This window comes from Rutidosis leptorrhynchoides, chromosome 3, assembly GCF_046630445.1.
Source record: "Rutidosis leptorrhynchoides isolate AG116_Rl617_1_P2 chromosome 3, CSIRO_AGI_Rlap_v1, whole genome shotgun sequence".
NCBI lineage: Eukaryota > Viridiplantae > Streptophyta > Magnoliopsida > Asterales > Asteraceae > Rutidosis > Rutidosis leptorrhynchoides.
In genome coordinates this window covers 5,187,267-5,203,521 of record NC_092335.1, presented here as the reverse complement: position 1 = coordinate 5,203,521, position 16,255 = coordinate 5,187,267, and the positions used below count along the sequence as shown (strand labels likewise).

General features: G+C 38.6%; 1 protein-coding gene across 1 annotated transcript; it reads right to left on the bottom strand.

Moving 5' to 3' along the window:
- Window positions 1-1,888: 1,888 nt before the first annotated feature.
- On the bottom strand, window positions 1,889-2,608 carry LOC139897236 (uncharacterized mitochondrial protein AtMg00810-like). Its single transcript, XM_071879910.1, has one exon. It carries the CDS (start codon window positions 2,606-2,608, stop codon window positions 1,889-1,891), a length of 720 nt encoding a protein of 239 aa, XP_071736011.1.
- Window positions 2,609-16,255: the final 13,647 nt, after the last annotated feature.

Here is a 16,255-nt window from a genome sequence, read left to right as displayed (position 1 = left end):
TTACTTATAATTAATGACAAATAACCTTAAAAGATTACTTTATAATTGATGAGGAGTTTATAGATTACGTAAAACTTTAATAGACTTACTTATTACATTAAATAAATAAATAGATACAAGATAAACTTAACAGGGAGTAATAAGTTATATTAACAGAAAATACTATAATGTGTAAAATAACATCACTAATACTTGTATAACCGTAAGCACCAATACCCCGTATAGCAGGGGCGGAGCCAGGGTTTTGAATCGATGGGGTCACAAAATAATCTTAAAATATATCGCGTATAGAATTTGAATTTACAAAGTATGATTGACTAAATATAAAAAATAAAGTTACCTTTTAATACAAATTTCCCTTACGATATTTCATTAGATGAAAACTTCCATGATTGCTTCAACGGTAACACAAGCAAGTGTTTATCTTTCTATGTTACCAAGAAGACAACTATTCCGAAATTCATCATTCATTAGATTACGCAAACCTAATTTTACAAAATTTATTATTGAAAAACACCCCTCGACCATTGCGGTTGCAAACTTGCAACACGCAAAATCAAAGCAAGTTTTAAGCATAAAACCTAAAAAATAATAAATCCTAAGAAACTAAATTTGTCAAAATAAAAAATAAAGAAAAAGTATAAATAATCACCTGAACTCTAAAAACCAAAATTCTTGAATGTTTGTTGAATAAATAGATTTAAGACACTATCAATTCTTGATTCTTAGAAAGAAATCTTGAACGAAAGCTATTGCAATTTTTCGTTTTTGAGAGTGACAACTATAAAAAGGAATCATAGATTCACAGCACCCGTTTGACTCGTATAATTTCACAAAAGAATTGGGCCTTTATACTTGGGTTATGGGTATAAAGAACTATTGGGCACGTGGGCTACTAATTGAATGGGATCACTTATATATAAATTCTAATATTGTATTAAAAATGGGCTCTAGTTAGTGAAGTTATGGATAAATGAGTGGGGTCACAGGCCCCCACTCCCTTGCATGTGCCTCCGCCTCTGCCGTATACTATAGTACCATGTATAGTACTATAGATACATTGTTGTCCGTATCCTAGTTCAGCAACGTAACTATTGTACTAATCGAAGCAAATCCATAGAATGCATGCTACCATCCCTGCAAGTAGAATACACGCCAGCTTATCAAATGGCGATCTAGGACTTGAACACATGAATTGGACAAAACCAACTAGCACCAATAACAAGCTCACAAAACATAGAACAATGTCTGAGAAAATCTTATAATCAACACAATTAGCTCTGCCCCGAGGTGTAATAGTCGTAAAATTTCAGCATAGACTTCCGTCGCGCACCCTTTCAATACATTTACCTGCGCGCCGCGAACTGCACCTGAAAAATTTATTCGTTTTTGCTAAGTTGTATGAGGCTAAGCGAAACTTCGTAAATAAAGCCCCATTTACTAGAGAATTCCATATCACTTCCTTTCAATGTTCAAGAATTAGATACGAGTTTAGTCATAGAAAGGGATAGTAAAGGATTAATGTCCTTTTATCATGTTCTCTGTACAATGATCGTGTATATGTATACATTAGAGCCTATCTATTTGTGTATAAGATTGACAATATCTCCACTATATAGGGAGGAGATAAAACTAGCATATATTCTAAATATACATTATATGTATCCTAATTTATTTTTGATAGGATCGTTGACTATTACTCCCTCGCAGTTGAAGCTTTCGGTTGTCGAATGCAAAGACTGGAGCGAAATTCTTCAAACAATATTCTTAGCAAACCTTTGGTAATGATATCTGCTAGTTGCAAGCGTGTAGGCACATGAACAATTCGAACATCTCCTTTAGACTCTTTCTCACGAACAAAATGGATATCAAGCTCTATATGCTTGGTTCATTGATGCTGAACTGGATTACCGGAGAGATAGATGGCACTTACATTATCACAATACACTAGCGTAGCTTTCACAATTGGACAATGTAACTCAAGAAGTAAATTTCGGACCCAACATGATTCGGATACAACATTAGCAACACCACGGTATTCAGCTTTGGCACTTGACCGAGAAACAGTTGGTTTTCGTTTTGATGACCACGAAATCAAATTATCACCCAAGTATACACAATAGCCTGAGGTCGAACGTCTAGTGTCCGGACACCCAGCCCAATCGGCATCCGTATATGATACTAAGGTATGCGATGCTGATTTAGAAATAAATAAGCTGAGGGATATCGTGTCATGAATATACCTGATTATGCGTTTTAGTGCATGCATGTGAGCATCATGTGGGGCATGCATGTGTAAACAAATTTGCTGATCCGCATATGAAATATCGGGCCGGGTGAAAGTAAGGTATTGAAGTGCCCCGGCGAGACTTCGATAATATGTAGGATCGGAGTATGGATTTCTTGGCGAGGCACTTTGTTTTCCATTGGTATCAACCGGAGTGGTGGCTGCGTTGCAATTTAATAAACCTGCACGTTTGATTATTTCTCGAGCGTATGCAGTTTGATTTAGAAACAAGCCTTCATTATTTCTCGTGACCGAAATACCTAAAAATGAACTCAAGGGACCCAAATCCTTCATAGAAAATTCGTTAGCAAGCTTAGACATTAAATAATCACGTAACTGGCTGGTAGATGTAACAAGTATGATGTCATCCACATATAAGAGTAAGTAAGCAATGTCAGAACCGTTGTGATATACAAAGAGCGAGTGATCACACTTGCTATTGTAACACCCCGTTTTCCCCGTATATGATTTTTAGGTGTATTGTGTATGTACGACAGACGTATGAATGGTTCGATACATGTTCGGGTGTTAAAGTCTTGTATGCGAGAAAATGAGTCAGGACACGTTGAGTGTCGCGGCGCGACAAAGGGAGCCGCGGCGCGGCGTTTCGAATAAATCCAGATCAGAAAGTGTGGTAAAGAAGGCACCAGACTCAGGCAAAGGTCGCGGCGCGACCATTAATGCCGCGGCGCGGCATACTGCACGGACTGGCACCAGATTCTTGTAATTTTAAATGAAGTTCAAGGGCAATTTGGTCTTTTCGCGTTTGAGCCAGATTTGAGGCTTTAACCTCATCCACCCATTTCATTTCTCATTTTAATTTCCCTTTTCTTTTCATTTTTCCTCTCAAACTCAAACACCCATTTGATTTCAAAAGGATTTTTGGAAAGGAAGGATCGGGAGTTGATCTTTGGCGTAGTTGACAAGTGTGTTCTCCTCGTTCTTAGCTACACGGTGATACTAGTGGTAAGCTCTAACTCCGAAATTCGTTTTTGTGTTCTTCATTCAATTTTGGGGCTCTTGATTGTATGATTCATAGATAGAACCCATTTAGTTGTTAATTGGAGATTAACACCAATATTCGGGTTTATTGTTGTCATTGGCGGGTTTTGGGCTTGGTGTACAAGTTCATGCTTGTGAGACTTGCAATTTGGGTGAAATCACTAGCATTTATTGATTATTGAGATGTTGGAAGCAATTAGGGTTCATGGGGTTGACTAATTTTGACTAGAGCCAAAATTAGGGTTTGATGATGATTTTGACCAGATCGTTGATTTAATAAGGTTTATAAACTTAAAATGGATTAAGTTGAAGTATAAAACCGAGTTAAACATCTTTTGGTGTCAAAACTTGTAAATGGTGAGATTTTGACCTTATGGGTCAAAATTAGGGTTTATAGGCGATTTTAAGAACGATAAGTGTTTAACACTTGTGTTCGGGTTTAATTGGCATATTAGGACCATTGTCACTCGTGTTAGTGATGATTGGTTAATTTGGGCGCGGTTTGTACTTGGAAGTGCATTTGGGTCGAATTAGCACTAAGTGTCGAATTGGGTTGGTTTGTAAATCCAATCTAAGTGTGTGGTTTAATTTGTGATAATGGAATAGGTACTTTCCATTGACGAGTTGCGGATTACTTGGAAGCATTCTTCATGACTTCAAGGTGAGTGTTAATATCCTATGTACATATGTATGTGTAGGATGGGTACGGGTCGGGTGAAGTGTTTCTCGGTTATAGGGCTCACTTCACATATAGGTGGATTTGATGGACTTGTGTATAGGTCCAATTAGCACGGATGTGCGTTTTGGTTGACCACCTTTGGCGAGGTGCACACTTTGTGTGTACGTTATCACATGGGCGTGTGATGTGGACTTATATAACCCCAATGACGAAGGGTTAATATAGTGAGTGGAATAATTATATGCGTAGATATACAATGTATTTATTTGTTGTAGCGTGAGATGTAAAGTGTCGATGTGCTAAGACACCACATTTCACGTGACGAGTGAAGTGTCAATGTGCTAAGACACCACTCAAAGTAATGTGAGGGGTGAAGTGTCGATGTGTTAAGACACCACCCGGAGTGAAGTATCGATGTGCTAAGATGCTACTCCAAGAGAATAACGGGTGAAGTGCCGATGTGTTAAGGTGCCACTCGAGGTGAAGTATCGACGTGTTAAGATGCCACCTCAAGTAAAATGAAGAGTGAAGTGTCGAAGTGTTAAGACACTACTCGGGGTGAAGTGTCGACGTGTTAAGACGCCACCTGGGGTGAAGTATCAAAGTGTTAAGATGCCACCCGTGGGGTTAGTGTACGAAGTGTTAAGTGCACTAATGGTTGTTATGAACATCGATGACTTGTTTCGCGAAGTCATTCCCTTGCGAAGATTTGGTTAACCATGATTATTGTGTTGTAAGCGTAAGCAAATTATGTTATTCGATATATATATATATATATATATATATATATATATATATATATATATATATATATATATATATATACACACACACATATATATATATATATATATATATATATATATATATATATATATATATATATATACATATATTGTATACATATAATGTTGTATTGTCGTGATGTAGCTAACCCTCCGGGTGTAGCTTATTGGCATTGTTCACATCGTTGTTGGTGAACTTATATTTTGTTGATGTATCTTTAGCTCGTTGCTTAGTGATCTTACGGTATGCTTAGACTAGCTTGCCTTTATGCTTGGATGCTTCGGTATGCGGTATTTGGTTTTGTGTGGCGTGTCCATTTTATGCATATATATGTATGTAGTATATTCTCACTCACTAAGCGTTAGCTTACCCTCTCGTTGTTGATATTTTTATAGGTTCGCATGCTTGGCGGCTCGGGTAAGCTTGGGGATTAGAGATCTTGGCTAGGTTGCTTAGAAGATCTTGCTTTTGTATTCGATTAGGATTTGGGTAGCGTAGTCCCAAATCACCATGCTCGGTTTTGGTTGGAAACTAAACTAGTCGGGTCGTGTATGTCCGTTTGGATAATTAATCAATGTATTAAATGTTTTAAGGTTTGTTAAACCTTCTATTGTATTAAAGATGTTTATGGAAACACAATTGGGACCTAAAGTGTTATTTAAAGCGTATTAAAAGGAAAAAATTTTATGGGCCGGTTTTAATACGGGTTGGGTTGTTTCAAGTGGTATCAGAGCATGGTCTAAGGGATTTAGGTGACTTGAGATAGGTGCCTAGACTTAGACTTTTGTGTGTGCTTAATTTGTTGCGGGACTTGTAGGAGTACGAGTCGGAATGGGTTTAGTTAGTGCCTTGTTTATAGGTTGGACTAACGTTTGTATATTAGTAATGCGGATATTATTAATATGTTATTGTGTTGTGATGATAATTCTCGCGTGTGTTAATATCGTATAGAATTTTGTTTGTGTTTGTTTATATCATCGAGCGAGGCGGTCGTTGTACTAACAAGTCGATACGGCGTGTGTGTGTAATAAGGACTTGCAAACCTTATTAAGGGTGCAAATCGTGTCTAACGAGTGATGTACCACGAGTGTTTAGCAAGATGGGGCGGTGTTGTGCGTGATGTTTTATACATTCGTGGACTAATCGTTTTGCATTCTTTAGAATGACGACGCGAAATGAGATCGAGACGAATGACGAGGAGTTTAACACTAGAGTTGCGGCCGCCTTTGCGGAGCAAATGAGTGCGTTTCGAGAAGAAATGGATAGGAAGTATTCCGAACTTCAAAGTAGTGGTGAAATGGAGCGTTGTCTTAAGAGCTTCATGAGGACTAAACCCCCGATGTATGACGGGAAACCGGATCCTTTGATAAGCACAACTTGGATCTCGGATGTCGAAGGGTGTTTTCGTACCATTGAATGCCCTCCCGAGAAAAAGACGAGACTCGCTACTAGTTCGTTGCGGGATAGGGCGAAGGATTGGTTGGATGGTAAGATTGATCTTGTCGGTGGTGAGCCGTTTATGGCTTTATCATGGGACGAGTTTAAGAAGGAATTCTTCGAGGAGTTCCGAACTTCAGCCGATTTATCATAAATGCGTAATGAGTTGCGAAATTTGCAACAAGGTTCTATGGACTTGAATACTCTAAAGACGACCTTTATGTCGAAGGCTCGTTTTTGCCCGGAGTATATTGGGAATGATCGGATGTTGATGGAAGATTTCTATCTGACTTTGAATGATGAGTTGCAGGGCAAAATTAGCGTTGACCAAGTGAACTCGTTTGCAGAGTTATTCAACATGGCTAGAGGTTTCGAGTCGTATTTGCGATAGAAGATTGGTGAACCTTCAAGTAAGAGAAGGGTTGATTCATATGGTACTCCAAGTAAGAAGACTAAGGGTCTGAGTGTGAGCACGGGTGGTACACGGATGAGTATATTGGATTCTCGTGCACCTAGATGTTTCAATTGTGGTGTTAGGGGCCACAAGTTATGGGAGTGTACAATGCCGAGAAGTGATGACGGGATGTGCTACTATTGTCATAAGTAGGGACATTGCAAGCCGGATTGTCCTGAGTTGACGGCGGCGAATGCCGCAAGGAGACGTTGAGGTACGTTTCATTTTAATAAATATGCCCTTTGAATATTTATTTATGTGTCGATGCGTTCGGGTTTGTGGGTTGCATAGTGTTTTGCATGTTATTGTTAAGGGTGACGTTCCTAATGGAAGTACCCTATGGCGATGTTTTGATTAATGGGCGAAGGGCGTAAGACTTGGTGTAACCAAGCATTCCTTAGTATTTGAAAATGTTTCCACCAAGCCATGGAAACGGGTTTTGGTATCGGTTGATTAAGCGCGTGTTCGCTTTTGTGTTGAAATGGATGAACCGTGAGGTTCGACGGGTGAGATGAAACCCGAGGGATCGAGCATTTAAAATCTCGATGTGTGTTAGTAATGGAGCCTACATGACGTGACATTAGGTGCCTCTTTTATACCTACTAGCATAGTGTTCGACTCTGATTGTGTTGCGGTTACATTGTACTTAGGGTACCGAAGTAAAACCCTTAGGTACATGAGTGACTGGGTGAAATTTGACAACCTAAAGCAATTGGATGATTGCGAGAGTATGGTTTGTGTAATCGTGGTACACTTCTCGTTCAAGTATTTAAGGATTGGTTAAAATCCTTCGTGTGCTCAAGGTTTGGAGCAAGATATGGTAATGGGTCGTGTGAACCCAATCGTTGGTAAAGTCTACCTTTGATAGCATTGTGCGGTTGTCCGAGAGGCGGTTATGGAACGTAGTTCCAAGTGGGGGAGTTACACTCCCGCACGAAGAAGTTTTAGTGTGAGACTTCGGATAATGTTTTTGGTAGATCCGGAAGTTTGCGTTGGGACCTAGTGTTGGTCGATTTGTGGTAAAGTACAATTTCGGTTAAATTGCACTTATGAATTTGGGATTCAAATTATCACCGAGGTGATAATGTGGTGATCTCGTTGAGAGATAATGGGCGTTTTTGGCGAACAAGGTGATATCCCTCGGCTAAGGGATGTGCGTAGTGGATTCTCTTGTAGAGAATTATTGTTTCGTGCCTATGTTCGATATAGGTGGTCCTTGCTCGATTGTGTGGATGGTTAGTGGTATCCGTTAGGATTCACTATGGCGTGGCAGAGCGCGATGTTACGCTACTCGTTGTTCGAGGCCAAAAGGGCGTTGATTGATGAAGCATGACCTTCGGGGCCCGCTGACTTCATCATGGTAGTGTTGTATCGGTGAAGCATGACTTTCGGGGTCCGCTGACTTCATCCGGTATTGAGATTGGTGGAGCATGACCTACGGGGTCTGCTGACTTCATCATGGGGTTAGTGTTATATCGGTATGGTATAACGTTAGCGGAATGGGAGTACCATTCATGTGTTGTGTTGTGGGACGTGAATATCGGGTTGTTCGTATTCACAATATTTCGGGTAGTACGATTGTCCCTGTTGGTTGGACTCATAGTTTGAGGTAGTAAATGTCGGGTAGTTCGGATTCACTAAGGCTCGGGTTGTACGGCCATCCTCGGTTATACTATGTGGTGGTAGTGAGTATCGGTTTGCGCGTACTCACAATGACTCGGGTTGTGCGGTCATTTTGTTGTGGGAAATATGGATTGGGATGGTGAATTTCGGGTTGTGCGAATTCACTAAGGTTCGGGTTGTTTCGACCATCCTCCATATGTGTTTTGGCTCGGGTTGTTTCGGCCATGTTGAGTTATGATATATCGGTTGTTTTATACACCGATGGTGGGGTCGTCAGGACCGTGTGGTTTGATCTATTGGTTGTTTTATGCACCAATGGTGGGGTCGTAAGGACCATGTCGTGTGATCTATTGGTTGTTTGATACACCAATGGTGGGGTCGTGAGGACCATGTGGTATGATTAGTGATGCGATAGCCGAGTTTCGCTCACGTGTTGTTACGGGTGTGACGATAGTCGATTTTGTATACCTTGGGATTAGCGTTGCCATAGTCGTTTGGGCATTATCCGTTTTACCCGTTGGATTATGATGTTGCGGTAGTTGCGCATGGGTCGTGTTGCGCACAACAAGGGATGATTAGTGATTTGTGTTATCCGTAAGGATTCGTTTGGATCGGTCTTCGTCGGTTTAGATGGTTGACTTTATTCTAATGTGCGGTTGTTACTAGCGATGTACTTGGTATGGTACGCTAGGAGTTGATATCTCGGTACGAGATTTATTGAGTTTTCCCGATGTGAGGGATTGAGCAAGTTTTAGTGCTCGGATTGTGGAATTGATAAATCGCGGGTGACGATTTAGTTGTCGAAGGCAATTCATTGGGAAGAATTGCTTAGGAAAGTCGGTTGGGACTTATGTTTGAGGACCGTGAAGTGTGGTCCGTTTGGTTAAGTGACGAGAATCACGAGGACGTGATCGAAATTTAGTGGGGGAGAGTTGTAACACCCCGTTTTCCCCGTATATGATTAATAGGTGTATTGTGTATGTACGACAGACGTATGAAGGGTTCGATACATGTTCGGGTGTTAAAGTCTTGTATGCGAGAAAATGAGTCAGGACACGTTGAGTGTCGCGGCGCGACAAAGGGAGCCGCGGCGCGACGTTTCGAATAAATCCAGATCAGAAAGTGTGGTAAAGAAGGCACCAGACTCAGGCAAAGGTCGCGTCGCGACCATTAATGCCGCGGCGCGGCATACTGCACGGACTGGCACCAGATTCTTGTAATTTTAAATGAAGTTCAAGGGCAATTTGGTCTTTTCGCGTTTGAGCCAGATTTGAGGCTTTAACCTCATCCACCCATTTCATTTCTCATTTTAATTTCCCTTTTCTTTTCATTTTTCCTCTCAAACTCAAACACCCATTTGATTTCAAAAGGATTTTTGGAAAGGAAGGATCGGGAGTTGATCTTTGGCGTAGTTGACAAGTGTGTTCTCCTCGTTCTTAGCTACACGGTGATACTAGTGGTAAGCTCTAACTCCGAAATTCGTTTTTGTGTTCTTCATTCAATTTTGGGGCTCTTGATTGTATGATTCATAGATAGAACCCATTTAGTTGTTAATTGGAGATTAACACCAATATTCGGGTTTATTGTTGTCATTGGCGGGTTTTGGGCTTGGTGTACAAGTTCATGCTTGTGAGACTTGCAATTTGGGTGAAATCACTAGCATTTAGTGATTATTGAGATGTTGAAAGCAATTAGGGTTCATGGGGTTGACTAATTTTGACTAGAGCCAAAATTAGGGTTTGATGATGATTTTGACCCGATCGTTGATTTAATAAGGTTTATAAACTTAAAATGGATTAAATTGAAGTATAAAACCGAGTTAAACATGTTTTGGTGACAAAACTTGTAAATGGTGAGATTTTGACCTTATGGGTCAAAATTAGGGTTTATAGGAGATTTTGAGAACGATAAGTGTTTAACACTTGTGTTCGGGTTTAATTGGCATATTAGGACCATTGTCACTCATGTTAGTGATGATTGGTTAATTTGGGCGCGGTTTGTACTTGAAAGTGCATTTAGGTCGAATTAGCACTAAGTGTCGAATTGGGTTGGTTTGTAAATCCAATCTAAGTGTGTGGTTTAATTTGTGATAATGGAATAGGTACTTTCCATTGACGAGTTGCGGATTACTTGGAAGCATTCATCAAGACTTCAAGGTGAGTGTTAATATCCTATGTACATATGTATGTGTAGGATGGGTGCGGGTCGAGTGAAGTGTTTCTCGGTTATAGGGCTCACTTCACATATAGGTGGATTTGATGGACTTGTGTATAGGTCCAATTGGCACGGATGTGCGTTTTGGTTGACCACCTTTGGCGAGGTGCACACTTTGTGTGTACGTTATCACATGGGCGTGTGATGTGGACTTATATAACCCCAATGACGAAGGGTTAATATAGTGAGTGGAATAATTATATGCGTAGATATACAATGTATTTATTTGTTGTAGCGTGAGATGTAAAGTGTCGATGTGCTAAGACACCACATTTCACGTGACGAGTGAAGTGTCAATGTGCTAAGACACCACTCAAAGTAATGTGAGGGGTGAAGTGTCGATGTGTTAAGACACTACCCGGAGTGAAGTATCGATGTACTAAGATGCCACTCCAAGAGAATAACGGGTGAAGTGCCGATGTGTTAAGGTGCCACTCGAGGTGAAGTATCGACGTGTTAAGATGCCACCTCAAGTAAAATGAAGAGTGAAGTGTCGAAGTGTTAAGACACTACTCGGGGTGAAGTGTCGACGTGTTAAGACGCCACCTGGGGTGAAGTATCGAAGTGTTAAGATGCCACCCGTGGGGTTAGTGTACGAAGTGTTAAGTGCACTAATGGTTGTTATGAACATCGATGACTTGTTTCGCGAAGTCATTCCCTTGCGAAGATTTGGTTAACCATGATTATTGTGTTGTAAGCGTAAGCAAATTATGTTATTCGATATATATATATATATATATATATATATATATATATATATATATATATATATATATATATATATATATATATATATATATATATATATATATATATATATATATATATATATATATATATATATATATATATATATATATATATATTGTATACATATAATGTTGTATTGTCGTGATGTAGCTAACCCTCCGGGTGTAGCTTATTGGCATTGTTCACATCGTTGTTGGTGAACTTATATTTTGTTGATGTATCTTTAGCTCGTTGCTTAGTGATCTTACGGTATGCTTAGACTAGGTTGCCTTTATGCTTGGATGCTCCGGTATGCGGTATTTGGTTTTGTGTGGCGTGTTCATTTTATGCATATATATGTATGTAGTATATTCTCACTCACTAAGCGTTAGCTTACCCTCTCGTTGTTGATATTTTTATAGGTTCGCATGCTTGGCGGCTCGGGTAAGCTTGGGGATTAGAGATCTTGGCTAGGTTGCTTAGAAGATCTTGCTTTTGTATTCGATTAGGATTTGGGTAGCGTAGTCCCAAATCACCATGCTCGGTTTTGGTTGGAAACTAAACTAGTCGGGTCGTGTATGTCCGTTTGGACAATTAATCAATGTATTAAATGTTTTAAGGTTTGTTAAACCTTCTATTGTATTAAAGATGTTTATGGAAACACAATTGGGACCTAAAGTGTTATTTAAAGCGTATTAAAAGGAAAAAATTTTATGGGCCGATTTTAATACGGGTTGGGTTGTTTCAGCTATGTAGAAATCCGATAGTATGAACAAAGTCCGCCAAACGTTGGTACCATGCCCGCGGTGCTTGCTTTAAGCCATAAAGAGAGCGCTTAAGTAGACACACATGATTAGGTCGAGAACGATCCTTAAACCCAATGGGTTGATGCATGTAAATAGTTTCGTTAAGGTTACCATGCAAGAAAGCATTTTTTACATCTAATTGATGAATGTGCCAAGACTTAGATACAGCAATACTGAGCACGGTTCGAATGGTGGCGGGTTTAACTACCGGACTAAATGTTTCATGACAATCAACACCTACCTGTTGAGCTCGACCATCACCGACTAGTCGAGCTTTGTACCGCTCAAATGTGCCATCAGACTTTGTGTTATGGCGAAAGACCCACATAGATCTAATGATATGCATGTTTGGTTTACGGGGTACAAGTTCCCACGTCTTATTATCAATCAAAGCTTGGTATTCATCAGTCATGGCACGACTCCAATTATGGTCGGCTAAGACTAATTTTGGGTTGGATGGTATAGGAGAGATAGATGTAGAGACGGAGAGATTAAATTGAATTTTAGGTTTGAAAATACCGGACATTGAACGTGTTGTCATGGACCGTGTAGGAGGAGAGGGATTTGTATTAGATGTAGAAATATTGAAATTATTGGAATTATTAGAGATAGTTGCGGAGACAGAAGCATTTGTTGAGCTAGAGTTATTAGAATTTGGTGAGATATAGTTACTAGAATTATTAGAGTTATTAGAATTAGAATTTGGTGATAAATTAGATGAAGTAGAGTTTTCTGATGTCGAAGGGGATGGACTTGTATGTTGTGCACTAGAATTTAAAATAGAAACATATTCAGAATTATGGGCTGATGACATTGGTCCAGGAGTATTGTTAGGCTCAGTGGGAGATATGGTCCCAATATTGTTAATTGGTGAAGTGACACTTGGTGGAGTGGTTTGGTCAGAATTATTTTGGGATGAAAAAGAGTGTAAGAAATATGGGTGAATATTTTCATGAAAAAATTTATAGTTTGTAGATGAAGTTGGGGATATAGCTGAGAAGGGGAAATGATTTTCATTAAATATGACATGACGAGAAATTATAATCTTTTTAGTTGAAGGATCATAGCATTTGTACCCTCGATGATCTTTAGGATAGCCAAGAAAGACACATGGTGTTGAGCGTGGTTGGAGTTTGTTTATTTTAGTAGACGGATGAGAGGATAGCACGAGCATCCTAAGACTTTTAAGTGTTGGTACTCCAGTTTAAGGTGATAAAGCATTTGAGTGAGGGAGAGATTTTTAAGTAGTTTGCTTGGTAAAATATTTAAAAGGTAAGTAGCCATTTTGAGTGAATGTGGCCAAAAGTTTGGTGGGACGGAAGCGTGAGACATTATGGTACGCATGATATTATTATAGCTCGTATTTTTCTTTCCGCTTTACCGTTTTGCGAAGACGTGTAAGGACATGAAAAATGAAGGACCATGCCGTTAGAAGAACAAAAGTTGTGAAATGATGCATTATTATATTCAGTGCCATTATCACATTGAAAAGCTTTTATTTGTTTGCCGAATTGCGTTTTGATGAGACTTTGAAAAGTAAGAAAAACATTATAAACTTGTGACTTAACGGGACGGTACATAGAAAATTGGTAAGGTCATCAAGAAATAAGATGATGTCCGTTAGAACTAACGACGGGTGATGTCCATAAGTCGCTATGTATTATATCAAATGGGTTATAAGTATAGGAAGTAGAGGCATAAAAGGGTAAACGGACATGTTTGCCAAAAACACACGATTGACAAAAGGAAAGTTTATTAAATGATTTACAAGGAACGTATTTTTTAGTGCTAAGTGATCTAAGAATATTAACACCCGGATGTCCCAGGCGTTGATGCCACTAATCCTGTAAAGAACGAAAAGAGCAGAATGTGAATTAAGTTGTTGGAGCAACTTGGATGGATTAAGAGGGTAAAGATCACCGGTGCTATTACACCGCATTATGTGGGCACCTGTCGGAAATTCTTTCAAAGTAAAGCCAAAAGGATCAAATTCAATGGAAATACAATTATCAATAGAAAGACGACGAACATAAATTAAATTTTTTATTAATTGAGGTGCATGAAGGACATTGGAAAGTATAAGTGGTCGGTTGGGATTTACGGGTAGTGTAGTTTGGCCGAAACTATTAATGGGTATGCCATTACCATTACCAACAATAATATACTTCGAAGCATTTGAAGGATAATAAAAGGTAAGATTACCTGTGGAGCCCGTCATATGAGATGTTGCTCCCGTATCAAGATACCAATTTTGAGAATCTGCCATTGATAAGAAGAAGCAGAAAACTATTGATATGAGAGGTAACGTGAGTTTATTGAACTCGGATAACTCAATAACTCTTATGCATAAAACACTTGGAAATTGCACATGGTGGTGGTCAGTACAATAATTAAAAGGAGAATAAGCTTGACGGTAGAAAATATGTAGAATAGTGATCTTTTTTTTTTTTTTTTTTTTTTTTTTTTTTTTTTTTTTTTGTGTGTGTGTGTGGTTGAAAAGGGTCTGTAGGATCAAAAGAAAAACTTGAAATCTGATACCATAAAGGATTAATGTCCTTTTATCATGTTCTCTGTACAATGATCGTATATATGTATACATTAGAGCCTATCTATTTGTGTACAAGATTGACAATATCTCCACTATATAGGGAGGAGATAAACACTAGCATATATTCTAAATATACATTATATGTATCCTAATTTATTTTTGATAGGATCGTTGACTATTAGATAGAACTAAGGTTTGACAAATTAGAGCTTGTTCTTGTGTTTAAACCCGAAATTGGAGTGCTACCTAGTAAAGGAAGCTTGTTTCTAGCTGCATATCTTCATCACCATCTAGATCTCACTCATTGTAAGAAACCCTAAAGTTATGTATGTTTATCATTTTAGGGTTTTGGTTTAATTCTTAAACTATAGGTTCAGAGGCGAAGCCAGAAATACAGAATAGGGGATGCTTACGAACAGTGGCGAAAGCAGGATTTTTTTTCAGCGGGAGCAAAAAAAAAATTAAAAATGTAGCAATTTTTTTGTGCAAAATATGGAGGTTTTGAGGGAAAATTGAAGGTTGTTAGGCAAATTATGGAGGTTTTGGGACAAAATTTTGAGAATTTTAGGCAAAATTTGATGATTTTGGGGCAAAAAAAATCCACCTGGGGCAAAATTTGAAGAATTTTGGGCAAAATTTGATGGTTTGAGGGCAAAAGATTTAATGAACTAAAGAACCTTTGAAAAGAAACGTTAGGTTATAAAGGTTAGTCATTAGGAATAAAAAAGAAGCCGGCGAAGTTATAATTTATCAGATATTTAAACTCCGTGTTAACCATTTTCAATTTGTAATACTTGTACCACTTAATTTGTTGTAAATGTATCTTTAACTTGTTCTTAAATTTTATAGCAATAATTTACTATTGTAAAACTAGAGCTAAACAAAGAGAAATAAATTGATTCTTTAGGCGTTTAAAAAAAAAAAAAAAGAAATTTAGGGGTTTATTATGACATGTAAAAGAATTTCTAGGGGTGTTGGTGTAAAGATGTAACAAAAGTGAAACTATCCCCACCAACCCATCTTTTCTTTTGTCTTCTTCACCGAGATTTTGCAGACTCTGTAATACCTTCGTTAAAATTAATTTTGAGTTATCTATACATAAATACATCATTGTAAATCATTTTAACGTGGATCCGCCTCTGGCCACCCCAGAAATCTGCCCCTTAGGGGATGCTCATAATTTATTTCACAAAATTTAACATATGGCATATGGTGTCGGTGGTCCACTTGAGGGTGGCTCAACACCCCCAAGCCACCCTACTGCCTCCGCCATTGTATAGGTTGTTTATGGGTAGTGGTAGGGATTTGGGGTTAGTAAGTGTTAGTTCCTTATTATTAGTTTTGAAAAAAAGAATTTTGGTTTTAAAAACCCTAACATGGTAGCTAAAAGTCATGATTTGAGTAAACCATGACTTCATGCAGTAGTGTAGTTGTTGTTGCGTGAAAGTAGGAGATGACCCTTTTACTAATTTGAGTTTTAAAAGAATTTAAAGTTTGTGTCTTGTTATGAATTAGTGTCTTTGAATCAAATGTGATATTGAGGAATGTAGGTGGTGTATATAATGTTACACCAAGAGTAATTTTGGCCAAAATTTGGTAAAAGTGTCAAAATGGGTAATAATTATGGGTCGCTAGATTATTGCTAGTGCAATGTGTGTAAAAACACACTTGTCGGATTAGAAAGGAAGTG